The 27,379-nt window shown below is 50.2% G+C and overlaps 1 protein-coding gene across 5 annotated transcripts in view; it reads right to left on the reverse strand.

The window, feature by feature from the left end:
- Positions 1-26,218, reverse strand: part of ACSL6 (acyl-CoA synthetase long chain family member 6) — a 49,010-nt gene extending 22,792 nt beyond the window's left edge. For 3 of the 5 annotated variants that reach the window (XM_050905026.1, XM_050905024.1, XM_050905025.1), the window contains exons 1-9: positions 26,126-26,218; positions 10,604-10,824; positions 9,260-9,374; positions 7,011-7,075; positions 6,466-6,567; positions 6,222-6,321; positions 5,497-5,675; positions 4,928-4,960; positions 3,429-3,480 (exon numbers count right to left, since the gene is read on the reverse strand). In XM_050905026.1, coding sequence (XP_050760983.1) covers positions 3,429-3,480; positions 4,928-4,960; positions 5,497-5,675; positions 6,222-6,321; positions 6,466-6,567; positions 7,011-7,075; positions 9,260-9,374; positions 10,604-10,824; positions 26,126-26,213 — 955 coding nt within the window. In that variant the 5' untranslated portion in view covers positions 26,214-26,218. Of the gene's footprint in view, positions 1-3,428; positions 3,481-4,927; positions 4,961-5,496; positions 5,676-6,221; positions 6,322-6,465; positions 6,568-7,010; positions 7,076-9,259; positions 9,375-10,603; positions 10,825-13,770; positions 13,784-15,456; positions 15,585-26,125 lie in introns of those variants that run through there. The other 2 variants (XM_050905027.1, XM_050905028.1) reach the window with 2 other exon arrangements.
- Between the last annotated feature and the right edge of the window lie 1,161 nt (positions 26,219-27,379).

Consider the following 27,379-nt stretch of genomic DNA (forward strand, 5'->3'; position numbering starts at 1 on the left):
ACTGCTCCTGTCCTAACGTGTTGTGCAGACAGGCTTGCGGGCACCAGCTCAGCCAGGCAGGTTTCGTTTCGAGGTGCTTATTTTCACAGCTGGGTGCACACCGTGGATCCAGACCTCAAGAAAACTCCACAAACCAATGTCAGTTGTAAATACGTGCCAACGACCCAGAAATTGCTCCTGTTATTTTAGTTGCGTCTAGCCAAATACGCGTGCTCAGCCCCTGCGATTCTACAAGCAGCCGTACTCCCGCAGCAGCGTTGCACAAGTTTCTCCGTGTTGGCAGCCCGCGGGTCGCGTGGCGGTGGAGAGGACGTGCTCAGTACTGCTTTGGAAATTTAAAACTGTGCCCTCCGGCTATACCAGCAGCAGATCTGGCTCCTGTACCTTAACAGAGCTCTTCAGATTTTTTTCTGGAAGATTTCTCAGATGCTTTGAGACCTCAGACTCATTTACTTACTCCACCTCTGACTTTAATGCAAATTCAGTACCTCTGCTCAAATCCCCATGACATGCCTGGAAGCCGTGTGAACGTCCTGGCTCCTTCCTCTGTGTCCTGTCTGCAGCAGGTTCAGCATCCCGGACAGGCTGCAGTGTTAACGGTGTCGAAGCAGAGCAGCAGTGTTAGAGCCAGGATAGCCTTCATCAGGAGAAATCCAGAACAAACCATGCTGCCACGGGGGAGCTACAGCTTTTTGGGCTGGGGGATTCCTGTAAATTTTGACCTACTTTAGTAGTTCTGTCTTAAAAGTTAACCCAGCAAAACGGGTGCCCCTTGCTACAAGCCCTTTCCCAGAATTACCACTTCGAGAGAAGAAGGTTGGCAGTAATACTGCTTTTCTTTTTGAAAAAATCAATGCCAGATCTGTACCGCTGCTCTCAAGTTTGAATTTCCTCGTAAAGACACACCTTATGAGCATCCTGTTACGGAAATGGGTGCACTGCGATCCCGGTCAGTTAACAGCCCGGGTATGGCAATTTCTCCTTATCTTGGTGCCAGGCTGGTTTGAGAGTTCTCAATAAGCAATAGAAGAACCTTTTCCATGTCGCTAAATGGGTCTTTCAAGTAGCAGCTCCAGCACTAACTCGGTGGTGTGATCCGTCAGCATTTTGGGATGTAAGCGCTTTCCTTCCCCCGGGAGCCTCTGGCAGTCCGGGATATGCACTGGCAGGCTGTGAGAAACCGCTGGGAAGCGATTTTTATCCAATTGGTTACAGGTGGATCCTTGAGGAAATGATGGTTTGCTTCTCTGGAGTAGCCAGCATGAAAAATTGTATCCTGATGGTTTGGGGACATCTGTGTGCCTTTGGCCCATTTCTGAGTGCTGATGATTTCGTGGTACAACAATGAAAGTTGGTCTTGTCACCTGAGCTCAGCAACCTCAGCCTCTCCCTTCTCCCTGGGGAGGCATTTGGACATCTGATCCTATCAAAGGGAAACACACGTTAAAGTCTGCTTCTGGGTTTTTTTTTATAAACAGCTAAAATTGTTTCCAATTCTACCATTTCCAGGTTACAAACTCTATAGCTAAGATTTGTTTCACACCATACAAAAATATTTAGAGCCCTTCAGAGCTGAAAAAGCCCTTGAGAACATATCCGTTGGAAGAAAACTCTAAATATGGTCATTAAAAATATCCTGATGTGGGCTATACAAAAAGCCAAGCCTTTTATGTCAAAACACAATGTGGAAAACAGACCAGAGTGTTGATGCAACCCCTGGAAAAAACAGAAAGTGATGTGCAAAGTCCTGCAGCAGCAGAGGATGGGCTGGTGGTTCACAAAGCATTGCTCTGTGAGTTTAGTTTGCAGATGATTTGCAGAATTTGAAATATCTGGTTCGGATGGGAGAAAGCAAATGAGCTCCCTGGTTGTCCTATTTCTGTAACTTCAGGCATGTTCCTAAGAAAAGCACAAAGTCAGAAACCAGCCCATGATTGCATTTGCAAATCAAAAAAGAAAATCAAAAAACCCTTCTCTATTCAGAATTTCTTATTTAGAAATAAAAAAATCAACAAAAATGTGACTTGAAAAAACAATTGCTCTGTACTTCAAAATCCACACAAACAAGTTGTGCCCCACTGTATCTGTAGGCACGGCTCCTCTCGTTTCCTACAATTCCCATTCGTGCTCGGCCACTTTGCACGGGCACAGCCGGTGCTCAGAGCACACACGGCCGTGATGTCCGTATCCTGCACTGGCTTCAATCTTTTCCTTTTAGGAATTCCCACTGCTGAGACAGAGCAGAGTCACAGGCTCCTTTCGCACAGTGCACTGCCTTGGGCACTCTGAAGTGCACAGATCTCAAAACAAAGAACAATGCATGAAGGTAAAAAAACCAACGCCTTTTAATACACTTTGACTTTGTACTTGGAGTTGATAAAGCAGTTGCCTACCTGATCTGCAGTACAAGTCTTCTCCAGGAGGTGGAAGATGAAGATGTCCCCTCTTGCTCAGCCTAATCTGCAGGCTTTGCACTCTGCAGGCTGAGGAGCACAAGCAACTCCCTCCTTGGAGGGCAGCTTGGTGTCAAGCGGCATCTTCTGCTTGCCTAAATGAGTGGATGCCAAATCGAGGATGCTTTGGGGTAGGACCAAGCGTTAGGCAATCCTGAGAGCACAGGTGAACCTGGAAGAGCTGCTCCAGCGGTGCCTGGAGCATGGTCCTTCCCTGCAGGTAAGTATAAAAGTAGTCTCCCAAGCAATCAAGCCTTGTGCGTCTGTGCCGTCTGCCTGTATAGCTTTTTGGTAGATGTTACGGAGGTCGAGTTCTCAAGAGCAGGAAATTCCTGCAAGCTGTATGAAAACCAGGGTCTGGAGAGAGGAGAAAGCACTGTGTCTGCTAAGAACAGACAGGAAAATGATGCTGCTCCTCTCCAAGAAAAAGGGACCAGCGGCATGTGAGTACCGGCAGCGTGGGCTGCCCGGGCTCGTCCCCGAGCCTGCCCCAGCACGTGGTGCCAACCCGAGGACATGGGCAACACGTGAGCAAGCTGGGGCACACTGCAGAGGAGACAGAGGTGCTGAGGACGTTGGTGGGGACGCTGGTGTGCTTAGGATACAGAGAATGGAAAGCTGTGGACCCGCATTTCTTTTTTTTAAATATTTGCAGAAGATAAATACCAATCAATCAAGCGGTTCACAACTACACTGCAAAATGGGAAGCAGAAACAGGGGCAGATTTCCAGACAACTGGAAAATCGTACTGCCAAAGTGTATGTCAGGGAATTCAAGTGAAAAATAAATATATCATTATTTTTAATTTGCAATCTACAGAAATGTCTATACATATATATTCTTAAATATTAAAAATGCATAGAAATATCATTGCCATATCAGTATAACAGCAAGTTTGCACATATTGAGGTGGTATTAATAATTAATTTGATAATAGATTCTAACATTTCAAGATTAAAATGCCGCCCCTTTTACCTGTAGTGCCACTAGTAAAACAGACAATCGATAGATCTTCTGGTCGAGGAGGCTAGAAACACACAAGGAGAATATGAAAATCACATCAATCAAATGCAAGAAGGGTCAATGGTAGATTGTTGTCATTGTATAAACTTAAAGATCAAACCAATTATATTTCAGCTCTGCCATCAAAAGCTTTCATTCCCCTTGGCAAATATAAAAGACCATCATAAAACTCTTTTTATCAGGTTTCTTCAGTTGATGCAGACTCTATTCCTACCTTGTGTTTTTGCTCCAGTTTGTTTATAGGGTCTTTTATGCTTTATGTGTAAGTTAAGGCTTTGAAGGAAATATAAATTGTCTTGATAACAAAAAAAAAAAAAAGTTACAGGGGGGGGGGGGGGGGGGGGGGGGGGGGGGGGGGGGGGGGGGGGGGGGGGGGGGGGGGGGGGGGGGGGGGGGGGGGGGGGGGGGGGGGGGGGGGGGGGGGGGGGGGGGGGGGGGGGGGGGGGGGGGGGGGGGGGGGGGGGGGGGGGGGGGGGGGGGGGGGGGGGGGGGGGGGGGGGGGGGGGGGGGGGGGGGGGGGGGGGGGGGGGGGGGGGGGGGGGGGGGGGGGGGGGGGGGGGGGGGGGGGGGGGGGGGGGGGGGGGGGGGGGGGAGGTGTTTTAAGATTTTTTTTTTTTTTTTTTTTTTTTTTTTTTTTTTTTTTTTTTTTTTTTTTTTTTTTTTTTTTTTTTTTTTTTTTTTTTTTTTTTTTTTTTTTGTTTTGCTTTAGTGTAAGAAGCTTTGATGGAATATTTGTCTTGCAGTTAGTATTTTCAAAGACACCATCTATACCTGTAGGTGTGTGGGAAAACTTGCGATAATTTCCTGATTTCCAGAAAAATTCTGGAAACGTGCGGTTATCCATAACAGAGGACAACTTTCCAAAGCTGCCAATTGCTCCCGTTTCCAGTAGCGTCTCTATTCTCAGCACCACTGCATGTGTGTGCTATTTTGGGTCACGAATGAATAAATAAGCGGCCTGAAAATCAGAGGCTGCTTTTGAAAGTTTTGCACGAGCATGAGCAGCCAGTGAAAAATATCAATGCAATTTTCCAAAAATATCCCAGAGAAATACTGCCAAGTAGTGTTTGTCAGCTACAGAAACCCCACCAGGAAGCCAAGGGTGCAAACACATTCCACCAGTGCCACCTGGGTAGGGTAGTGGGATTAGCGTGGTTTAACAATGGCATTTCATTACTGTCCCATTAACATGTTCAGCAAAGATGAACTGTCTCAGTTAAGTATCCCAGGCAGAGGGTACGAAGCAAATACTGCACATCTCCAGTGGATGGTATCGACAGTCCCTGGGCTCCTCCGCTGCCTCCCACGTGGAGAGGGTCACGGGGCACTGCCCCTAAAGACACGCAGGCTTCCTTCTGCCCAGAGCAAACCCTTCCCTCTTTTGTCAGTGAAGTAAACGTAACACAGTCAGCTGCAACTGTAAGTGGGAAAAGCAGCATGCCAACACTCACCACAGGCACATGCCGACTCTCACGGCCACAGTCCTGAAAGAGATGAAAGTAACAAAAATGATTTCCACTTGAATTCCTGGGGTGCAACCCACTTGCTAATAACCTGCAAACCACTAAGGGAGAGCGTGAGCTAGAGCAGCAAAATTTGTGGCTAACACTTAGGTCATCTTTTCTATCCAAAGTTTCTTGCGTTAACTGCAACGCCATTCTTGGATTTCAAGTAGAGCTTGGGCTGGTTGAGCTGGATCCAGGCTGTTTCATCAAAGTGTAAGGCTGTCGGCTTATATGTAGGAGGACAGTGTCTCGAACAGCGACCCCCCTTTCCAGGCTTAGTTAGCAGCTGATATCTTATTTGAGCAGGAAGGATTGAAACGTTGGCTCCTATCAACAAGGAATAACACTTAAGAGGCAACTGCACTGAGCCACGCATCAATATTAACAGCCACAAGCTGCTCTTTTGTGCTCTCCAGACACCGAACCTGCCACGCAGTTCACAAGTCCCTGTATATTTTACTGTCTTTTTACAGAAACTACAAAATATAGTAAAAAGAGAGGGAGAGCAAACTTACCTCCACCTCCTGCATGGTCTGGATGCGAACTCCACAGCGCTTCCCTCGCTCCGTCAGCTCCTTCTCAAACGGGTCCATCAGGATGATGGAGCTCAGGCCTGGCGTTTCTCTCCTCTCCACGTGGTCGAGGAGTATTCTGGCTTTTTCAGGTTTGTCACAAATGACTGTGGAAATGTCAGCTGGAAGAAAAGCAGCCAAACGAGTTGTTTACAGTAAATCTTTTTTAATGCAAGACTGGCTCCTGGCTCATAGCTAACATTGTATCAGTTCTGATATTCACTTCAGGCTAACATCAGCAATCCTAGAATATAACATACATTTCTCTTAGAAAATTACTGCAATTTTAGCTAACCTAAATCAATGCCAAAGCTGTAGCTGACATCTACAATTATTCTGGGATTCAGTTCAAAATACTAAAATTGCTCACCGTGCGGGCTAAAAAATCTAGGAGGCAAAACAAGAAGCAGCACAGGACTGGGTGGCCGTGGAATAATTCCTGCTGTCAGAGCGGCCCCATCCACGGCTGTGCACGACTGGGCGCGTGGGAAATGCAGCAGAGGCAGCCCTGACACAGCATGGGGACACACAGCTCCCCAGAAACCTCTCTAAGTGACTTCAAGACACGCAATGAGTAAAATCACCTGTCTTTTGGAAAGCAGAAGGAAATGAACCATTCTAAGCAACAAAACTGGTTTCAGAGAAGATTACATCAATTTTGTTTTTACCTGTGTTGACGATGTAACGAATGGCTCCAGGACCTAGAGTGTCATAGAGGGGAACCACCACCATGGAGTAGGTGTAGCAAGCCAGCTCGGAAATGATCCACTGCAGGAGGACATGGAAGCATGAAGGTGAGAAAGGGGCCGTGGGAGCAGATTTAACACGCTTGAGAACAAGCTTCAAGTATAAAGCAAGCTCACAAGTCAGGAACATTATTAATACAGCATCAAGTTGAATTTAAAATCTCACCTCTGGACGGTTTTGAGCAAAGACCCCAATGAACTGCTTCGTGGATGGCTTGCAGCCCTGCTGAAGCAGCCCTGAACCCAGAGCTTCTGCTCTTTCAGCCACCTGGAATTTGGAGAGAAAAAAAAAATACATAAAAAAGAGGAATATAAGCAATACCAAACTAAGCGAAGACTTAGGTTATACAGGGAGGCTCTCAAATTATTGTATTTGCTATCTAAAAGCCCAATTTTTTATGTTATCGTGAGCCATTAGTAGTAGACTAGCAGTTGACCTCCGGTTGGCAATGCCCTATGGCTTTGAGCATGTCAGTGCCGCTGTCAAGAGCGGGCTAACGGCATTGAGCCGGTCCCCGAAAGCTGACACACCTATATAACGCCGGGATGTGCCCGGCTAGGGAAACCGAGAGCCCTCGCACGCCGCGTTAGCAACCTCCTGGTCTAGCGCGTGCGTGTTACCGACGGGTGCCTTAGCACCCCTTCTTCTGCCAGGCAGGGTGAGAGCCACTGGGGGAGAGGACTCCGTGGGGGGTGTCACTTCCAGCTCACCTCCTTGTAGGACAGCCACTGGTAGGGCTGCTTGGGCTTCCTGAACCCCAGGCAGGGGCCGTTCTCTGGAAGACACAAGCAGAGATGATGGAGTTACGGGGGCAGTGCCGGGAGTTAACGTGCTGCCCAGTGCCACGCTGCGGGGATGGAGCAGAGCCTTCAAAGAGTAAATCCGTTGTTATCAGGGTTGGCTCTTGCTCCTGGGGCAGAGCTCACAGCAAGCCCGATCAAATTAAACACACGAGTGCAGCTAATGGGAGAGCTGCTGGGATCTCCCAAGCAGTCGCTTCAATCCTCCTCCCTGAGCCGCAGAGGGGACAGCAGCAGTTTGCCCCCCAACAGCCCCATTAAAAGACATTTCTCCGAAGGCAGTGTGAGCATTAGGGTCTGATGAGGGCTTTCATCCCCCACACCGGCTCCCACTGCTTTCGCTGCCTTTTGATTTAAACACTTCAAAGTGAAAACTGCTATTTTTAGCACAGCCTACTCTGGAGGAGGGTAAAACAATACACAGCACTACATGACAGGAGGAATATTTGAAAAGTTTAATTAATTTGCTAACTGTACTTACCTGCACAAGATCCATCCCTCCATACACCTACTGAGTTATTTATTTACCCCTGTCCTGCGGGGTGGAATATTTGCAATTCCACTGAGGCTTTTGGTGGTACCAAAAATAATAATCTGACAATGAAATTGTTGTGTTCAACGAGGCGGGATGTCGTAAGCAGTGAACACAGAAATAGTTATGATAGAGCAGGGAAGAGTCATCGTGGCTTGTTGGAGTGGGAAGTGATGTCTCACAAGTGTGTGAGAGCTCTTTGATGGTACCATCGATCATGGGGTAAGGGCGATGGACTGATACACCACACTCAGCCTTCCCAAGAGCTTTTGGCAGAGTGCCTTACCCTGCCCTGTTGTGGAATAAAAGGTAAGCTGGATGAGTAACTGATGAAAAGGCAGCAACAAGCAGAAATAAGTATCAGCGTTTGCAGTGGAGGAAGAGCTCTGTCGGGTTCCACAGTTCTATGCACGGATCAGCCCCATTTAATGTATTCATAAACGTTCTGGAAATGAATAATGTATGATGAGCTTTGCTGATGCTGCAAAATTCAGGACGTTAAGCTGTCTGCCAGTGGCGGCAAAAAGATCTCATGGTACCAAGAGACTGCACAGTAAAATTCAATGGCATTAAGGGCAAAATAATGCACGTTGCAAATAATAACCCTAGTTATAACCCCCATGCTCCAAAAGCAGCGCCCACACCACCACGGGCAGCGCAGGCTGCGGCACCCGCCCTGCCCCTCACTGGGCCTCCTCCTTCCTTGGCCCCCACTCCTTGGACCTCCCATGTTCTGGATCTTCCACTTTCCTGGCCTCTGCCCCTCAGGCCTCCCACTCTCGCGCCTCCCACTCTATTTGGGCCACCATCTCTGAGTCTCCCTTCTCTTTGTTTCCACTCTGTTGGCCTCCACTCTTTGGGCCCCCCATTCTCTGAGATGTCCACTTGCTGGGCCTCCCAACACCTCGTTGGTCACCCAACACCTTTTTCATCCTCTACACCTTGTTGGTCTCCCACACCTTTTCAGCCTCCCATGTGTTGGGCCTCAACACTCTGGCCTGCTACACCTTTTTGACCTCTACACTTGTCAGGCCTCAACACTCAGGCCTCCCAGCCTTTGGCTTCAACACTTGCGGGTCCTCCCACTCTTCTTGGTCCTCCCACACCTTTTTGGCCTCTAAACTCTTTTCGCCTCCGCACATAATAGTCCTTTATAGTTTTTGAGCCTCCCACACTCTCTTAGGCTCTACGCTCTCTGGCCCTCTGCACTTTTTTGGCCTCCCATACTCTTTCAGCCTCCCTCTCTCCTTCAGCAATTGTATCTCCTTCAGCTTCGCACACTTTTTTTGCTTCTACACTCTTTGTGCCTCCTGCACCCTTGGGGCCTCTGACACTTTTTCAGCCTCTCCACTATTTGTGCCTCCCTCATTCTTTCAGCCTCTCACTCTCTTGACTTCTACAATTTTGTGGCTTCCCACATTCTGGTGGCCTCCCATGCTCCTTTAGCCTTTGAGTCCAAACGGGCCTCTACACCATTTGGGCCTCCCACACTTTTATGGGCTCCCACACTCTTTCAGCCTCTACGCTCTCTGAGCTTCCCTAAGCCTTGGAGCCTCCCACACCGTTTGGGCCTCTACATCGTCTGGTCCTCCACCTCTCCCAGGCCTCCACGTCACCGTGCTCTCACCGGAGATGCTGAATCCCCTCCTGAAGACCTCGTACATGGTCCTGGCGTCGTCGTAGTAGTGCGTCAGCAGCTGCGGGCTGTCCCCGATCACCGACCGGCGTGCCCCAGCCAGGCCCTGTGCGACACAACGTGACACGATGCGACACAGCCGTCAGCACCATCCGATGAGCGGGAGATGGGGAAACCCTGAACCATAAAGCAGCACGCTCCCCAAATGCTGGCGAGACCTCTGCAGCCACCACCGTGTTCCTGCCCCAACACCCAAAGGGATGGGAGAGGTGGGACGTCCACCTCAGTGCCCCAGTAACATGGAGAACCACCTGCCCAGAGAGGAGCACTTGACCCGGCTCGTTGCCACAGGAGATGGGTGATATTTCCCAAGGAGATTTGAGGAGGAATTATAAATCTGCAAGTAACGGAGTGGGGACATGCTGAGGGGAGCGACTGCTCTGGGCTCCACAGGTTTCCAGGACTGGCACCATGGGCACCTTCTCAAGGACATCTAGACCAACATGAAGGACAGACTAAAACAGAGGCCAGACTCCAGACCCCAGCGCAGGGGTTCAGTAGGGGTCTTTTAGGAGTGGGCGAGGGAAGGCAGGCAGGGCGAGAGTGGCCGAACTGGGACTGCGCTGTGAGCCAGAAGAAAGTCTGACTAAAGCCCTTAACCACAGCAGAAAACTGTCTCAGAAAATGTAAATACCTCCCACCCTTTTAAAAGGTTGTTGGAATTAGAGACAATAACGTTTTAGAGAGGACATCACAAAAGGCTTTAAAAATTCTCATCGCACTTTCAGATATTAATTTAAGTGGAAACAATTTTCAGAAATATTTCTGTTCTTTGAAATGGAGCAGCTTCATTAAACTTTAAAACCTTTTGCAAGCATGACAATTAATAACTCCTCAGCCTCTAAGCATGGATTCAGGTCTACTTTTTCTTATTATTACCAAGTTAGCAGCAGCAAGCTCAGTAGTGGGCACAGACAAGAAGCGCCAGCTGATTTGATCTTATCAGCTGTTGCCTTTCAGTGGTTTCTCCCATGCAATGGCAGCTCCTGTCATTTTTGGTCATGGATGGTTAAGCAAAGCTAAGACCAACATGTCACTGAAAATCTAAGAGAATAAATTAATGGGCTGTATTCTAGTTTTCCAGTTTACAGCAAAAGGTGAATTAAAGGGGTGAAGTGATCCCTGACATAGCGCATTACATGACTGACTTCAGGATGAGGTTGGGGAGCCCTCAAAACAAACAAAACCACCTCCTGGCATCCCCTGCGGTCACGTCCAGGCATGCAAGCCTCAGGTGAAACCCAGCCTCTCCCGCCGGAGTGCCCCTGGCCTCACCTCGACCTCCTCCGACTGCATCCGCAGGTCGCAGGGCGGCTTCACGGCCCTGGGCCGGCTGGCAAACCAGTAGGCGATGACGGCCGCGAAGGCACCGATGCCCACCAGCGCCGTGGCCGGCAGGTTGCGGAAAAACTGGCTGAGGTCATCAAACTCGGGGAGCCGCAGGCTCCGCAGGATTTCCTGAGCCTGCATCTTCTCCACGAGCGAAACGGCAAACTCTGCAAGAGCCAGGAGGATGCGGTCAGGTCACGCTGCGGGACGGGCACGGGCGCGCAGGTCTCTGGCGTGGCTTGGGAAGGGGGGAACATGCCTTCCCTTGTCAGCCACTGCAAACACACTGCTCTGCCGACCCGCGGGGCTGCCTACCAACAACCACCTGAACTTGAGAAGAACAGCATCTATGGAAGAGATAGGAGAAAGGAGGAAACATCCCTAGAAAGGTGAGCAGGAGCAGACAGCTCACTCCTAAAGGTCAACTGAGTACAAATGTACATCAGGCGATGCAGCTGCAGTTATCTGTAGCAGACAGATGCTGTGACAAGCTCTGGGATCCAGCTACGACTGTACCCTCAGGGCTGCCAGGAGCTTGCTCTGCCTTACCTGGGCAGGAAGGGGCTGCGTGGTGGCCGCAGCCCCTGACAGGGACAGGCAGCACGGCAGGGACAGGCAGCACGGTGCCAGCTCCAGCCACAAGTCCTCGGCTCACGTGGAGCAGGGCAAAACCAGCGTGCAAAACGCTGTGCAGGCACGCTGTGAAACACCACCTTCTGCCTTTACACCAGCTTCACATTCTCAACTTCAAGTTCCTCATGATTTACATCAGGGTAAATTATAGGTGATTCAAGCCAAGGAAAGTTTCATTTCATCGCTTAAGTGTTTCCTGGAAGAAACAACAGGCAACTGCAGAGTGGGGATAAGAGACTGTCGGGTTATCAGGCTGAGAGCATGCCACCGCAGGGTTCCCACCCTGCAGCCCCGCTGGACACGATGCCTGCGGGTGCTCCACGGGGGAGATGGGTGGCTCCCAGGAGGGAGAAATGCCAGGGCATTCCCCGACAGGCATTCCCACAGGGTGCAGTCCTGGCACGAGAAGAGAAGGGCTCAAGCCTCGGCTCCTCGGACGCAGTGGGACTGCTGGGGACTCCCTGGCCCCCACTGCCAGCCCCTGCGCTGCTCTGACAGCACTGAAACTAAAAGCAAAGAGAAAACCGTTTTTCCTTTTCTGTAAAGAGAGCTGTGCACCGAGGAGACAGGCGAGGGGACAAGTTTTATGACACAGGATGGTAACACTCTGCTGTCCCCAGCTCATTCCCTTTATACCTGCCAGCATCGCTTTGCTGTGAGCGCAGGGAGGGCAGCTCTCTGCCGTACGTACGGTCTGGCTTGTGCCGGACTCATGGAGTGAGAGCTGCTTGCTGGAAAGAGCGGAGGGCAAGCAGCTGAGCGGGCATCTTTCCAAACACAGCCGCTGCAGGTTGCCTTACTTTTCTCATTTGCAGAAACAGCCACTGGAGAGAGGAGCCGGGCATCTGGCTCGCTGCTCCTGGGGTGCGAGTTGAGGCTGTCCTCAGGGGACTTGTGTTTGGGTGGTGAGTACACAAGAAGCATTTTAAATAACTCGTATTTATGGTAATGGCCCAGTATCAACTCCCCGCCAGGGAGTCTCCAATAACGGCCAGCTCTACAAGGGGCAAGCCAAGCAGATGCTGCCGAAGAGGGAATCCAAACAGTTAAGGTTTCCTGTTAAGCCCCACAGCTCTATTTATGACTTTACCAGCAGTCAAGATCTTAAAGAAAAAGCTTTTCTGCTACAGGAGCCCAGGCAGCCCTTTTCTTCTCGCCCTCTGGCCTCGCTCCAGCTTGTGGAGCTACTGAGTGATTAATGGAGGGGCTTCGCTCCCATGGGGGGGCCAGGACTTCCCGCACAATGGCACCACTGACGTTAACACTAACCAGCTTTTTTCCTCCTGGGAACAGTGTCTGGGTTACGCCGAAGGTCAGGACTACCCTCTTGCAGTGCCTTTTCCCGTATTTGTGCCGAGCGAGCTCTGGAGGCCGGCGCAGGCCAGACTGCAGACGGGGGGGCACCCCTCGCACTAGGCTCTGGAGGAGATTTTTAAGTTTGCATGAGCAAAAAACCCACAGCGAACAATTAACCTCACCCGTTGTCAGGCTACAACGTGGTGGGGGGCAGCAGGGAACGGTGGCAGTGCCACAGAGCCCATGTTCGGGGCCATCTCCCTCCTGTGGCCTCTAGCCCAGTCATCCCTTGGGCCAGATGCTGCACCCTGGTGCCAGCCCAGCATCCCGCAGCCACCTCTGCTCCCCTAAGAGTTCCTGGCCGTGCAAACCCTCTGGGACCACAACCAGCCCCTCCAAGAATGGCTGTAATGATCACAGCAAATGAAACAGCATCCAGGTGATGTCACTGGGCAATACCCACCCATGGGGTAATTTTCTCCTGAGCTTTGAGCATCTTTCCAGAAATCTCCACATCTGATAAAATATTGACTATGTGGCTGCAATGATGCTAGGATGAACTGAGACGGAGTGCTGATTTCTCCCCTCAATATTTCTCCACATCAGGCTACGAAAAGCAGCTTGCCAAACACACTTTTACGAGCAAGCTACAAAAAAGTGGGAGAGCTCAGTGAGGGAGCTATTCATTTACTGATAAATTAGCTATTGGTGCAAAAACATTTCAGCGAGTCCCATTTAAAACTGTCTGCTCCCAGAAACACAGCCTGTCCCAACAAAGGCAGCCGCCCAGTTTGCCACGGTCGCTGGTTACACTGAAATCTTGAGAATGACTCCCTCGACATCAGCCTGTGAGCCATGTTTTGTATCCACCTGTGCAGCCAAGCTGAAAGCAGAAAGCTGGGAAGGCCCTCGTGGGAACAGCGAAGCAGCAGCAGTGCTGCCACGGGAGGGATGCTTGGCCGCAGCCACGTGCGTCTGCCCTGCTCGGCTGTGGGCATCGCCTGGGCAGCACCAGGGCCAGGCCTTTCTGTCCCTCTGTCCGGGTACAGGGCATCCATGGACATCTGGAGTTGGTAGCACTGGCAAAAGGATCGCGAGAGCCAGGGTTGCAATAAAAAGAACAAGTGTCGGAAGCCAGGCCCTATACAATAAGGGAATGTCGTGGTTTAACCCCAGTCAGCGGCCAAGCACCACGCAGCCGCTCCCTCACCCCGCGTCCCCCACCCCCAGCTCCGGGTGGGATGGGGAGGAGAATCGGGAAAGAAGGCAGAACTCGTGGGTTGAGATAAGAACAGGTTAATAACTAAAGTAAAATATAATACTAACAATAATAATAATGAAATAGAATAATAATTATAGTAATGAAAAGGAATATAACAAAAAAAAAGGAGGGGGGGGAAGGAAAAAAACCCAGTGATGCACAATGCAGTTGCTCACCACCCGCTGACCGATGCCAGAGCCGTGATCTGCCCCTCCCAGCCAACTCCCCCCAGTTTATATACTGGGCACAACGTTCCATGGTATGGAATAGCCCTTTGGCTAGTTGGGGTCAGCTCTCCTGGCCGTGCTCCCTCCCAGCTCCTTGCACACCTGCTTGCTGGCAGAGCATGGGAAACTGGAAAGTCCTTGCTTAAGATAAGCGCTACTTAGCAACAACTAAAACATCGGCATGTTATCAACAGTATTCTCACACTAAATCCAAAACAGAGCACTGTACCAGCGACTAAGAAGAGAATTAACTCTGTCCCAGCCAAAACCAGGACAGGGAATAAGAGTACTTCTGTTATAATACAGATAATGAAGAAAGTGTGATTACACCTATACTGACTTTGCATCCCTCTGACATGTGTCAGGTGTCATTTATGTCAGTACCTGGATTTTAAAAAATTTGATCTAGAGACATCAAAAGCGCACTTTCAATCTGCCAAAAAGATATGATGCTTTAACACAGAATTAACAATCACTTATAATTGCTGGGAGGTATTTGGCTTGAGCAAAGTGATGGGCACGGTGCTCCTTGGGTTTGCATGGAACATAGTCCGCTTTTTGGGGTGGTGGCAGGGACACTATGGACCATCAAGTGCCATGAGCAGGGTGCTGTTGGCAGCATCTGCCTCTGCAGTGAGGTAAAACATGCTGCAGCAGCCAAAGTTACACAAGACCTACAGGGAAACTACTTAAATTGCACTCATTCCATCTGTTCCCAGGGGAAAAATCAGAACATTCATCTTAAATGCTCATGGTGCTCGTTTTTATTATTTCTGACCACTTGTGCCACGTTCTGCTGCCTTCTGCTAAATTCCCGCTTGGGCCATTATTTCCCACCGACCTGAAGTTTTTGTCACGCAGCAGATCATATCCCTGGAAGAGGTGCCCGAATCCTTCATTCATAACCACATCAGCGGATTAAATAAATAAGTATGACTGGAAGACAGAAATGCACTTTTCCCTGCTCAAGGGAAGCTGCTGGCCCATTTCCATGGTGAACTTAGAGATTCCTGCAACCACGAAGTCCGCAAGGATTTTTAGATCCTTTGTGATTAAATAAAAAAATATGTAAGTACTTCTTGTTAGTGACTCATTTTAAGTACACCGGAGGGCATCTCAGAGGATGCCACAGTGATGGAGATGTCAGTAATGACAAATATCAGAAAATACACTTGGAAGCAGAAATCCATTTAGTTTTCTGCCCAAATGCAGCGACAAGTGCGCTGGGATCCCTGGGAGAGCTAAGTAGAAGTGCTAGCGGTAAGGAGAATGTTCACAAACTCATCTGCTTATGTCTTCCCACTTTCACTTAATAATCTAAGTTCAATGACGACTAAACATACACATTGAGAACAAGATCCTGTTCTCAAGTGTGAACTTACCCAGTCAAGGGAAGTCCCCAGCGCCTTCGAATCCTCTTATTCAACCCGAGACGTGTAACTTCAGTCACTGACCCTCGTTTCTGATCACATTTGATTTTCGCACTACAAAGCTCATCCGGCTTGCCTTTGGCAAGAGTTAATCTTGATTTTTGCATCCCAAAGTGATTCACGATGAGCCCGTACTTGATCCGCTCGGGGCAGCAATCCTGCCTTGGGAAGGTGGCCAGGAAAGGGGCCCAGGCATGTTTGGGAGGAGCGGCGTGGCCCAGACAGGGGAGGAACATCCCGGCACGCTCCTACCCCAGGGGAGGCTGTTTCTCCCTCGCCTGCAGAAACAGGGCTCAGGGCTGCCCGGCTCACAGCCTGCTCCGACAAGTCGAGCTGAGCGGGTGAGCACCTCACAGTCACACGCTCTGTGAATATATTTCTCATGTGATCAGGAAGATAAATAATAATAATAATTTAAAAAAAAAAAAAAAAAAAGCCGGCACGGTTGGGCTGGGTTTCCCATCAGCAATGCAGCATCACATCCCAGAGCACACCGCGAGCAGCCACTGCCGTCACCTCGGTCTCAGGAGCAGCGGCAGCATGCTCCCCGCACCCCTTCTCCAGCGGTTTTGCCTCATTTCTGTTACCTGTGGTGAATCCACCGCCCTGCTGCGGTGCGCGCTCCCCGCGAGCAAGCGGCCCTGGGCGCAAGCGAGCGAGCGGAGCACAGCGTCCGTGCACGTGGCACATGGAAACACCGACATTTCCATTTATTCCAAATGGGACTTCACGTTACCCCTGGATTTCTAAAGTATTCCCATGGCAGAAAAAAAGAGAAACAAATATGCAGGGGGGGACAGAAGAAAGCGGTTTTGAGAAAGGAAGACGTGCTGGTTAGTTGCTAGGAGGGAACAGCCACGGGCGAGAGCCTGGGGGTGCCCAAGTTGGCCAGCACGCCCGAAACATCCCGTGCCCAGGGTTTGGGGTGAACAGGGCTTCTGCAGCCAGTCTTCGGGTAGCTAGCACTGACACTGGGCTTTGAATCACCGACCAGCCTTTGTTAGCAGCCAGTCACCGCAGGGACAATGCTTATTTATTTATTTTTTTAGTTTAAATGGCACTATTGTGCGATTCGGTTTTGATCTTTTCCTGCTGGAAGTGATTCTGTAACTCCAGAGCAATCAATGGAGTTTTAGTGAGATGAACCAGTGTGGGAACAGCCTCAAACTACTGGCGTATGCATAATGCAATTAAAATTTTACCCGACCTGTGCAGCCGTGCGATCACATCCTTCCTACCATTACGTCAGCACCCAGGCACCTGCTTGGGAAGGAGAACTCCGTTTGAGATGCCTTTATCTTCCTGCCCACCATGCATTCACAGTGGGGTAGGGAAGAGGCAGGTGATTATTTTATGTTGGAAACCGGGCAAAATGTCTAATTACTATCCCTATATTCAAGCACAGAAAAAGGCTATTTACATTTGACTTTATGGCACTAAACCAAAATCAAATGAGCGGCTTTTCAGTATGTGTGAGAGAATTAACTATTTGCAGTGGGGAACTACAAAATGCAGCCAGCGGACACTCGATGGCTCGGAGCCTGCAGACCCACAGCTTCTCTCCGTGTGAGCTGCAGCGAGAGGAATATCCCCGTCAGCCGGCAGTCGCCGCAGATTCGTGTCCTTGGCTACGGCACCGGCTGCTCACTCATTTCACTGAGGAAACAGAATTTACAGAATCTAAAACATCTCAATCCAGAGAGGCAGATTTAGAGCGATTTCACTCAAGTGAAACAGCTTTTTGAACTCTTAAAGCTGTGTTTTCTCACATTCAGCTCTGCAGACCCCAGGCTCTGAGATTTGTAGTTGCTTTCCTGAAACGGGGTTGGTGACAGAACATTTGCCCAAGGAAGCACCCAGCAAAGTTTGGATCATTCTCCCTTACCTTCCCCTGCAGAAGAAAAACACGCTCGGAGTACTCTGTACACCAGGTTCAGGTGACTGAGATGAGGATTCAGATCATCTTGTGACTACGTCACTACGCGAGAGTCTCCATTTACAGAGGGTAAGGGAGCATCAGAATTCACAGGGACACATAAAACTGGCAGGTTATTAGTCAGACTGCATCAGTGGAACCCATTTGCTAATTTAATCGAAAGCTATTGCGATGATTAATGTGCTTCTGAAAACATGTGCGCAGAGGCTGCTGTAACCGTGCAGGCAGAGGGCATTTGGGGATTTTGTGTATTGCTTGCAGAGTACAATTCTTTTTTTTTTTTTTTTTTTTCCTTTTTCCAAGCTTCATGCAAGCACACAATGGGACAGCAATCCTGGGCGGAGCCGCTGTCATTAAACACAGCTCAGGTACCTCTGACTTTCTCTAACTTGGCCAGGGCAGCAGCTCTTGGGAGACCCACAGGCTATGAATTCCTAATCACTGCTGTAATGAAAAACAGAGACGATGCCAAGCCAGCCTCTGCCATGCACCTCTGCAAATTTTGCCTGTATGGGCACAGAAGATGAGGACTTGGATGAACCTTCAGTTCCCAGCATAAGGCCCCTCCGGGTTGCGGTCGGGCTCAGCCGAGGAGGGGGGACGCCGGCCGTTCTGCAGCAGACTGGTCTCACGCTTGCATAGACAGAGATGCAAAAGATTTTATGAGAACAAGTGATCTAATGAGATCTCCAGCCACAAAAACTGAAGTCCAGCCTTTGCTGTCCTTCGGCCACAAATGCAATGCCAGTTTATTCAGAACCTGCAGATTTTTTCTCATTCGTTTTAATTAAAGAGGAGAAAATTTGGGGAGCTCAGGGCACTTGGCCACCTTTCTATGTTCAGCTAGTTTGAGATCAGGTCAATTTTATTCTCCGTTTTAATAGTTTTACGCTATAGTGTTTATGGAAATGGTAATGCCACACTTTATAGCAGGCATAAAGCCAGCTGAGCAGTGTTAATCACAGAGAGGAAATGCCATTATATACTTATTGATCATTATAGATAGCTACTGAAAACCTTACAGAAGAGTTGCACTGCTGTGAGACAGGAAGCCAGAGAACCTGCAAGCCTTGCAAACTGCTTGAGAAAGAGTCAAGGGGGTGATAAACACAAAGGGGAAAATATGAGCACCAGAAGTATCTGAAACTATGAAAGAATCAGTGTGCAGAAATCCAGTAAACAGCCCCGAAACGAAGCAGAAGACAAGCGATACTTGGCTCGCATACTTTTGCAGGACTCCTAACCGCTTCTATCCTACACGCATAACTGTGGTATAAACACGTCACCACAACAGTGACCCGAAACGCGTCATCACTTGGCCTGCATCCCTCCACGAGCGGCTCGGGCACCGGCGACCCCGCAGCCCTGACCCGTCTCGCCCTTACTTAGATGTGCATACAGGGACCCTCTGTACTCTGCAAGGATTAATCAGCTGTAACTACTTGGGGTTCAGCAATTATTGGGATTATCGGCCAAGCCGAGGCTAATACCATTTAAAACTTTCTTAAACTTTTACCTGCTTTTGCTCCTCTAAAGGGAGATGTTTCGCTATAGCCCTTTCCCCCATTTAATGTCTCTCACCTTCAGTCAAATCACACTGAAGCGAACTCCCACGGCTTCCGTGTGATGTATCACGGCTTGGAGTTTTGGGACAGTATATTTTCATCAAAACTGTGTTTTCCATTAAAAAAAATGCCCCCTGCCCACCAAAACCAGACCAAAACAAACTGTTGCAGATGCTTAATTTTACCCACTGCGAGTGAAATAATTGACTCCCAAGTGCAACAATATATAAACAATTACTGCGTTTTACTTAGATTACACAAGTCTTTGCAGGGTCAAATCATAATTTTATATTGAATTCAATAATCAAGGCAAAGGAATTAGTCATTGACTATGGTTCTACTATAACTCAGTGAGTCATAATTGGGAAGGGAAAAAAAAAGAGGAACCAGTTTAGAGATAAAATTGCTTTTTTTGTATTATTATGCCGGGACTCAGACAATGTAAGAAGGTGTGAGAGGCAATGGATACAGAACATGGATTTGCTCTTGGACATCTGTTTGCATGGATAGCAAACAAGGGAGGAAAGGCACACAACACCTGCAAGGCTGTGGCGTCACTCCAGAGAGCAGACACTGGAGAAGCACCCAGTAAGCAAGAAATGTAATAAAAGCAGATTATAATTTTTATATTTTATTTTTACTAATGAAAAACGTCCTTCTCCCCTTTCTTTGGGAATCAGACCCGTCCAATCTGTTAAACTGGCCTTTTGCCAACAAGACTATTAAAGAACGAGGTTTCAATGGTACATAAGCCTCTTTAGCTCGAATTGCTTTCGTGCCAGCGGAGCAGTCTGGGGGCTCAGTGCACCCCGAACTGGGTGTCTGGGGCACGGGAAGCAGATGTGGGGCTGCCGCGATGCCATCGGGGACCATCCCCGTGCCACTGCCTCCCTACTCACCCCGCCAGTGCTGTCCCTCCCCTGTCAGCAAGGTAGAGTTATCTGCCGTGGAAAAAAGCTTTACATCCGGATCAAGCCTCTTTGATCTGCTGGAGAGGAATAAGGGAAATAAACTTCACGGTGAGGAAGCGGGCAATGCTTTCGCATGACCTCTGCGAAGATTACTGCGCGGGGCGGGGAGAGGACAGGGATGAATGAAAGGGACCGGTTCAGCATGTGGTTGGGGCTGTGGTATAAACTTGGCCCAGTGATGGAAGCTGGATTTTTATTTTTTTTTTTAGGAGAGGCAAGCAGTTTCACTCTGGGTGCAGAAAAATTGTCTCAGAGAAAAGGCTGCCAAAGGATTGGGTACCACTATATATACCTATATATACACATCCAATTATGTGTCTGCATATGTGGATGTATATGCTTGTGTGTGTGTGTGTGCATACATATAAAATACGTATATATAAAAAATAAAATTTCCCCTTGCTCTGGGTGACTGCTGATTAACACTTGTGCCACTAGCATTATTGCAGAGACATCCCACGCTCCTGAAAAAACTCCTTCTCACCAAGGATCCGGTGCATGAACAGCACGGGCTCCTCCTCAGTGCAACCACGACACCACGCTCTGCTGTGGCTCCCGGGGACCAGAGCCCAGCGCTGGGCGCAGGGGTCCCGCTGACCCACCAGCCTCCTCCAGCCTCCTCGCCACCCCAACGCCAAAGGCAGGGCGCAGACAAAGGATGGGAATCTCCAAGCAACCCGGAGGAGCAGCACTGGCCTCCGCTCTGCACTGCGGAGAAATGCATTTGCAAGGAAATGCGTTTGTGAGACACAAGGTCTTTGCAAGCATCCACTTAAAAGGGGAAAATGCTAACAAGGAGCTCAATGTCCTGAAAGTCCAATTTTACAGAAAGAGCACAGTAATCGCACATAAATAGAGGTATTTAAAGTATCTAAAATATCTACAGCATACCAGTCCCTTGCTAAGAGAAATTATTCAATAAATAATTCAGTGGCTGTGCGGAGATCTTACTTCACACACTCGTAAAGTTTCAGAGAGCAAAATCCACCACCCGGCTGGCTTGAAATGCCCCGTGCTCGGAGCCACGCAGGGGCCATGCTGCCGGCTCATCCTCATCCCTCTGCGTCGGGTCCACTTATTCAGCCGCTGATGCCAAACGCCCCACGGAAAGCTTCATCCTCCGGCCCCACACCTCCTCGCCGCGCTCAGGCACAGCTCACAGATGTGAGCCAACCTAAAAATACCTTTCGCACCCCGGAGCAGATTGGCGCAGCAGTACTCTGAAGCCACCGTGACTCATGCGTACGGGAAAGCTGAGACTGGAATCTTGGTCCAAATCAGTCACTCGTCTGGATAACGAAGCATTAGTAAGCCCGTGCAAGTATTTTAAGCTTCCTACCAGAAGGGAAAAACTCGACAGCTCAGAGCTCTGTCGTCTCTGAAGTCTATCAATTGCCTAAGGCACGGTGACGAAAAAGCTCCTCTAACTGCTGAAATGTCCTTAAAATGCTGCCCAGCACCAGCACGTGATGAATCAGAGTCACAAAGTTTCAATGACCAGGCTAAAAACCTCAGCCTGTGGTTGCAGAGGATGAAGTTTGGATGGCAAAAGCCATCTGGGATATTTTTGCACCCGCTGTCCTCCTCATCACATCCCTCTCGTGCCAGCATGGCTGCTGCGTGCTTTGCCCAAAGCAGGCTCAGGAGATTCCTCCAAGCTAAATTGTAACCCAGCCAGAAGAAAAAGCAAACCCCCAAAGCTGTGTGGTTTTCTGGCTCTTTGGTGTTTTGCCTGCAGCTCTGTCGGGACCGCTCACACAGCTGTGCCAAAACCAGCTCAGGGGCTGCAATGTTTCATCTGGGGAAACCACAGCCTGATCCTTCCCTCCCTGCACCCTGCCTGCTTCCTCGGCTCGCAGGCACCATGGCGCATGGGAGCAACCCGTGGGGGTGACTAAAGCAGGAGAGAACTTTCCCCTCAGCCTTATGGCAAAGTTTACGGGTGCCAGTGAATCCTGTGCATGTTTGCTGGGGCTCATGTTTAAGCGCCGTGCCCTGCAGGCATCGTGGGGCTGTTTGCTGTCCCTGCCTTGCACCACGGTGCTGCTCTTGCCAGGTCTGGGGCTCAGTTGTGTCACTTTGCAGCTTGCTGCAGGGCTCATTTTCAGTCTCCCCGCCTGAACACGCCAGAGCCAGGCCCTCTATGGCCATCTCAGTCTGCAAAGCCCCTAGCCCGGGGCTGGGTGGAGGAAAAGAGATTTTCGGTGAAATTTTCCACTTTTGCATGCCCAGGCAGGGAAGAAGCAGGTACATGAGCATGCATTGCCCTGGCTGTTGTGGGCTGGCTCTGCTCTGTCCCCACAGCAGGTCACTGCCAGGCAAGGACAGGCATGCTGCCAGGTCCCAGCCCAGCTTGGCTCTCCATGACCATTCACACGCTGCCCTTGGCCGTGTCTGCATGGTCAGTACGTGCGAGACCGGTCGCAGTGACCCGGGAGGGTTGAAGAGACACCAGAAGGCAGGAGCTGGCCCTGGCTGCTCTCCCACTGTGTGCACATACCGCACCAGCTTTGTTTTCTGCTTACTGTTTGCACAGCGGGATGGGGCGACCCAAACCCACACCGCTGCTGGACGGGGCCGTGGGGCTCCCCCCCACCGGCCGGTGCTCCCCTCTGCCTTACACCCACCCTGGGGCGCATGGCTGTTGGCCGGAGCAGGCGACTGAGCTGGCACAAAACTCACTATCCCACAAAAGTAACAAAAAAAAATGGTTCATTTCCAACCAAATCCCCGCCTGGGGGGATCATATGGCATCACAAGCGCTGGTGCCGTGACGGAGCCAGCAGCACGCATGCAGGGAGGGCAGCTGGAGGCCTTGGCGGCAGCACAGCTCAGGGTGGCTTCCTTTAACGCTGGAACTGCAGCGCGTGGTTGCAGGGGCCGGTTGCAGGGGCCACCCTGCGCTTCGCCTGGCCGCGGCCGGTGGGAGCGGGGCAGCTCCCCGACCCACCGCACACCCACCTCCCGCCCGACCGGGAGCACGCCGCAGCCGAGCCCACGCAGGCTCTGATGCCCCACTACATCCCGGGCCGTGGCTGGATGGCGTAACAAGTCCTGCCAGTGCAAGGAGCCCTCCTGCCTGCCTGCCTCCTGCTCTTGGTGTCGTTCCACTCCCACCCTGCCTTTCCCAGGCGCCAGCACAAATATTTGTGCAGTGGCCCAGGGGGTGGATCCAGCTGCAAACCTTTTCGGGTTTTTGCTGCTGTTTCTTTTGGCAGCAGTACCAGAATGAAGTGGTTTCTAAATAACACTCTGAGCATCCTGCACGGCCATTGCTTTATGTTCAGGCAAGTACGGCAGCCCTGGGAATGCATCGCCCAAAGTGACGTAGAAACCTAAACAAGCTTATAACAGATGACCTTCCATAACGCTTAAGAGATGACGCAATGGCATGCTCAGAGCTAGTCTTGCAGAGGATAGGAAAGAACAGGAATATTTTGTACACCACTTCCCAGCCATGCGTTAGCCTGCATTGTTTCACTGACAGCTCAGACTGGACTGAAATTCTTACTTGGTCAAATTTCAGTTTCATGTTGCCTTCTGTAATATCAACAGTTACATAGAAAGTGTTTGCAGCAGGGCTAAGCGGGCCAAACTGCAGCTGGCATTGCCTCCAGCCATGAAGATCCTGGAAATCAGGCCCCTTGCTGCCTGCTGGATGCTGCCCATGCAGTATCGCACCGCAGATTTTCATCTGCCGCTGCAGAAGACATAGACTGAGGCTGAGACCTGCTAGCTTGTACCATATAATAGCTAAGCACTGTCTTTATTATAAGGAACAATTCTCTTTAAGCCAATATTACAGCTTGAAGAGCTCCAAAACTTGCTGACCTGCCACCGCAGTAAAAGCAGAGCCATACGAACAATGAGCAGACCAACAGGCCCTCTGTCAGTTGTATGTCAAATGTGTGCCCATGAAGACGGCGTTATGACTGTCATGCTGGAATCTGAAACTAGAAAATGACATCAAAAATAGGAGCTTAAAAAAAAGTAACAGTCGTGTCATGATCTAACTATAATAAATACAGTTGTATTCCTCACTTACAGTAAGCTGTCTACAATTAGACCAGGTTAATTACCGATCCAGTGCCCTGCAAGTTGTAGTGCTTTTCTGAAGGACCCTGTCCGCGCAGATGGGAAGGAGCGAGGGGACCCCAAAGGAGTAAGTACACCTGGAGAGAGCAGGGTTTTACCCAGACCCTGTGCACATACAACGTGACTTGCCTGAATCCGGCCCAGGCTTTATCCCCAAACAAACTAACAGCCAAAGAAGGCTTTGAAAGTTGCTCAAGGCTTATTTGGCAACCTTGCAGTGCAATAAGGGGCAAGAAAACAAGGGTTAAGAAAGAGGCAGGTCATGTACCAAAAGACCTGAAGGAAAGCAACTCCCTCCTCCAGGCTGACCGAAGGCAGCAGGACAGGCAGCGGACAGGCAGCGGACAGGCAGCGGGACAGGCAGCAGAAGCGTGGTGCAGCAACCTCGCCTGCTGCACAGACCTGCCGGCTCCCGCCGTGCCCTCTGCCTGCCTGGGCCCCGCGCCAGTGGCCTACGGTTATCACTGAAACACAGTGCCCACAAACAGCCAGGGCTTCTCAAAATAATCTCCGCATATTTTCTGTGCGCGAGAACATCACCGTGCTTTTAAAGGAACATAACTTTGAGCTTGTGTCTTGCACGTGAAATCAGTAAAAACAGACCATTTCTGCAGTGCTGGGTCACCGCATTAGTGACCGCTCTCCCTGCGCTGGAAAACAGCAAATAACCATGTTTGGTTTCTGCAGGTTTTCCGAGGAGGCCCCGCAGCCGCACACAGCCACCTCGGCAGCTGTACTGAGCAGCCATGCCCGACCCACCGTGCTATAACCACCAGGAACAAGCGGGGACCCTCCACCCTCCAGCTCTCTGAAACCCCTGAAAGCATCCTCTTCACATCCCCAACCCAACCTGTCCCCATCGTGCCGAAGGATGGGACAGCACCAGGGACGGGCACACGCTAATGCAACACGGCAAGCAAGAAACCACACTCGACATCCAGAGCGGGTATTTCATGCCTACAGGTAAGGCTGCCATGTTCTGTGCCTAACACCAGCATACACCCCCATCAGCGTTTGCACCCCATGCACCGGCAGGCTCTTCCCACGTGGATGGAGCACGCACGTGGTTATGTGCTTGAAGGAGGCGTGAATCCACAGCGTTTGATTAGGAACCGCACGGCACGGTACACGGAACGCCTGTAACCTGCCACCGCTGCGTAGCTTTGGCAAAGGCACATGTCAGTCACCAGCATTTGGAGATCCCACAGACAGCAACGTCCGTCACAAAGAGCCTACCTTGAAGTCTGGGTGGTTGAAACTCGATATACACAAAGCCTAGAAACCAGCAGGGTGTCAACCACAACTAAACGAGTTTGCCGGTCTCTGCTATCAGAAACAAGCCCTGATGCGTGGGGCCAGGAGTTTGGGGGAACGAAGCCCAAACCGGCAGAGCCCTCCCAGGGCAGCCCCAGGCGCCAGCCTCCATCTCTGCATCCAAGCAACCTTGTCCCTGATGCGTGGTCGGGGTGCAGGCAGAGCTGCTCTCCCCGGTGAGCCCACAGAGGTGCCTCGGGGGGGGGGTCCCTGAGCCCCGGGGCTGGAAGCAGCAGCCACCCCCGTTCCTGCGGCTGGAGCTCCCCAGCCCACGCGGGACCGACCTCCTGCAGTGCCGTGATCTCCAGCCAGAGCCGGGCTGGAGCTTTTCCCCCCTCTAAGGCTGTTAGAAACATCTGGAACACCAGGAAACTGCAAAAGCCACAAACTCACTCGGGTGCTGGTGTTTCGTCCCCGTCCTGCCAGCCACGCCGGCAGGTTCTCCCCGCACTGCAACACCGAGAAAGGCAGCTGAGACCACCTTTCCCCACAGCAGCGCCCGTGGGGTTCCTCTCTGCACAGAGGGGTCTCCCGCACCCCTTTTTTTTTTTTTTTTTTTTTTTTCTTTTTTGGCTGTCTTGTTTTGCTTGGCATCCTGGAGCCCAGCTGCTGCAGAGCCTGCGGCCGCCCCGGGGCTGGGCGAAGCCCTCTGGGGTCCCGCTGGAGCCACCCCGGCTCCTCAGCCAGATTTCAAGAATAATAATAAAAAAACCCCCAAACTCAAATAACCGCGGACTTACCCGCTCCAGGAGAAGCCGGTTGCCCTCCTCTCCCCTTGCACGCAGTCAGCTCATGGCTGGGTCTCACGCCGCCGGAGCTGGCGTTCATGTACTTGTTGAAGAACTGCTGACTCCAGGACGTCCCACCCCCTTTCCATCTGCAAACTGCTGAAAGAAGTTAAGCTCGGCTAATATCAGCTTAGGCTGTATTAGCGCAGCAGCAGCAGTGCCCCAGTGTAACCCTTGAGGCACTGGAGACTCCAGTTCCCGGCGGTGGGAGCCTTATTCCAGCTTCTCGCAGATGGGCAAAACTCACCTCTTCTGCTACTGAATATTGCATGATTTTACACATCTAGTTGTTGTACTGGAAGCTTTACGGTTCCTAACAGACTCGAGGCAAGGCTTCTGGCTGTAAAACTGCAAAGCCTTCCTGCAAATGCTCAATTTAGAATGGAAGGCAGCATCATTTTTTTTTCCTTTGGGAAAAGTCATTGTAAAATGAAGTTTCTGACACTGAGAAAGTCTGCATTGCCAGTCCTAGTCTGCTAAATTAGAAACTTCGTAGCTTGAGTAGAATAAATGTAAATCATCTGAATCAATAAAATAGCAAAAGATTAACTATCGCCAACATCATCCTTACGTTGTCACATATATTAAAAGCAAAGAAAAAACCTGGCATTTGAGCCAAAACCAGGCTTTGTTAATTTACACTGATAGTAACAAAACAGAAACTTTGCAATTCATTTGTGGTGGTAAAAATTATGAATATTTAAGATTTGAGAGGTCTGGCTAAGACATTTATCCTAACTAAAAGAACATTCCTCTCAACCGAAAGCTAACAGTCTCTGATTGCTTCCAGCTCCCCACTTCTGAGCAAAGATAACCCCGCGTGGGCCACTCCGCTGGCCCCCACCAGGAGCCTCTCCCCATATTGCCACCTTATTTATTGTTCGATTCCTTCTTAGAATTGTGGCAGTTAGCAAGGCACTTGAGGAGTCCAGCCCTCCCAGGGATGGGTACCTGGCTCCGTTAACATTGAAATTATTGTTTTCCTCACCTGTTTCTTTTTTTCCTGAAACTGTATATGGGCTGGATCTCCACAATCACTTGGCAGAGAAGAGGGGAGCAGAGGGGGAGATGCTGCCTGAAACACTCTTTCACTGTTATCATAGTTAATAAAGTTTCTGTCTGACCTGTCCTAAATTGCACTTGTGATATTGTGTGCTTGGAGTGCATAATGGGGAATTCTCAAAGAACGCTTAATGCTCATGAATG

Source organism: Gymnogyps californianus, chromosome 14 (assembly GCF_018139145.2).
Source record: "Gymnogyps californianus isolate 813 chromosome 14, ASM1813914v2, whole genome shotgun sequence".
NCBI classification, from domain to species: Eukaryota; Metazoa; Chordata; class Aves; order Accipitriformes; family Cathartidae; genus Gymnogyps; species Gymnogyps californianus.